The sequence below is a fragment of the Acanthamoeba castellanii genome, assembly GCF_000313135.1.
Source record: "Acanthamoeba castellanii str. Neff unplaced genomic scaffold scf7180000084727, whole genome shotgun sequence".
Taxonomy (NCBI): Eukaryota; Discosea; order Longamoebia; family Acanthamoebidae; genus Acanthamoeba; species Acanthamoeba castellanii.
In genome coordinates, this window is record NW_004457358.1 from 19,763 (window position 1) to 20,518 (window position 756).

General features: G+C 54.4%; 1 protein-coding gene across 1 annotated transcript; it reads left to right on the forward strand.

Moving 5' to 3' along the window:
- Window positions 1-6: 6 nt before the first annotated feature.
- Window positions 7-494, forward strand: ACA1_355030 (uncharacterized protein; the record flags this gene model as incomplete). The annotated part of the gene is made up of 2 exons (XM_004336316.1): window positions 7-187; window positions 286-494. The coding sequence occupies 2 exons, from the start codon at window positions 7-9 to the stop codon at window positions 492-494; spliced, it is 390 nt and encodes a 129-aa protein (XP_004336364.1).
- Window positions 495-756: the final 262 nt, after the last annotated feature.

The window sequence follows — 756 nt, forward strand, 5'->3', positions numbered from 1 at the left end:
ACCGGCATGACAACGCTCCTGTTCACGGCCGAACCAGCCAGCACCGTGATGCGGTTGCTCGACTTCGGAGAAGCCTCGTCAGGAGGCCTGTTGACGCGCCTGCCGGTGGAAGCTTCAGCGGCGGTCAACACATCGTCACTGTCCCTCACGTTTGGTCATTTCAACGACTCCTTCTTGTTCGACCCAGGTATGTGCCTTTTTCCACTGATCGTGCGCCGTGCCACTGGTGGCACCAAACAGACTCATCCTGACGGTTGTGATGCTATTTTGATGCTGCGCGATCAGACTTCGGACTGTTGGTGGGCAGGAAGGCGGGCAGTGGAAGCGATGACAATGTGGGCCTCATCGTGGGAGTGGTTGTGGCCGTGGCAGTGGCAGTGGCGTTCGTGGGCGTGGTGATCGCGGGTGGCCTTGGTGTGGCTTGGTGGCAAGGAAGGCGAAGGACTCTCAAGGCCGTGAACTTTGGTGTGGAACAAGTGGAGGAGTCCTTGTAGCCAGAATGCCTTCGCGCACAGTCGATCACCACAACTCTAATAAACAATTTATAACCCGGAAAAGAGAGGAAGCCTTATCATTCTGCTCATCAGAGACTCTGCAGTTAGTTAAGGGGGAAGCCCAGGGTAGTAGTGGTGTGTGTTGGTATGCTGGTGTGTCAGTGTGTCAGTGTTTCAATTGAGCCAATGTGTTGGTCTGTTGGTCTGTTGTTGGTCTGTCTGTGGGTGTGTGCTCAAGAGATAGATAGATCATAAATAGCCT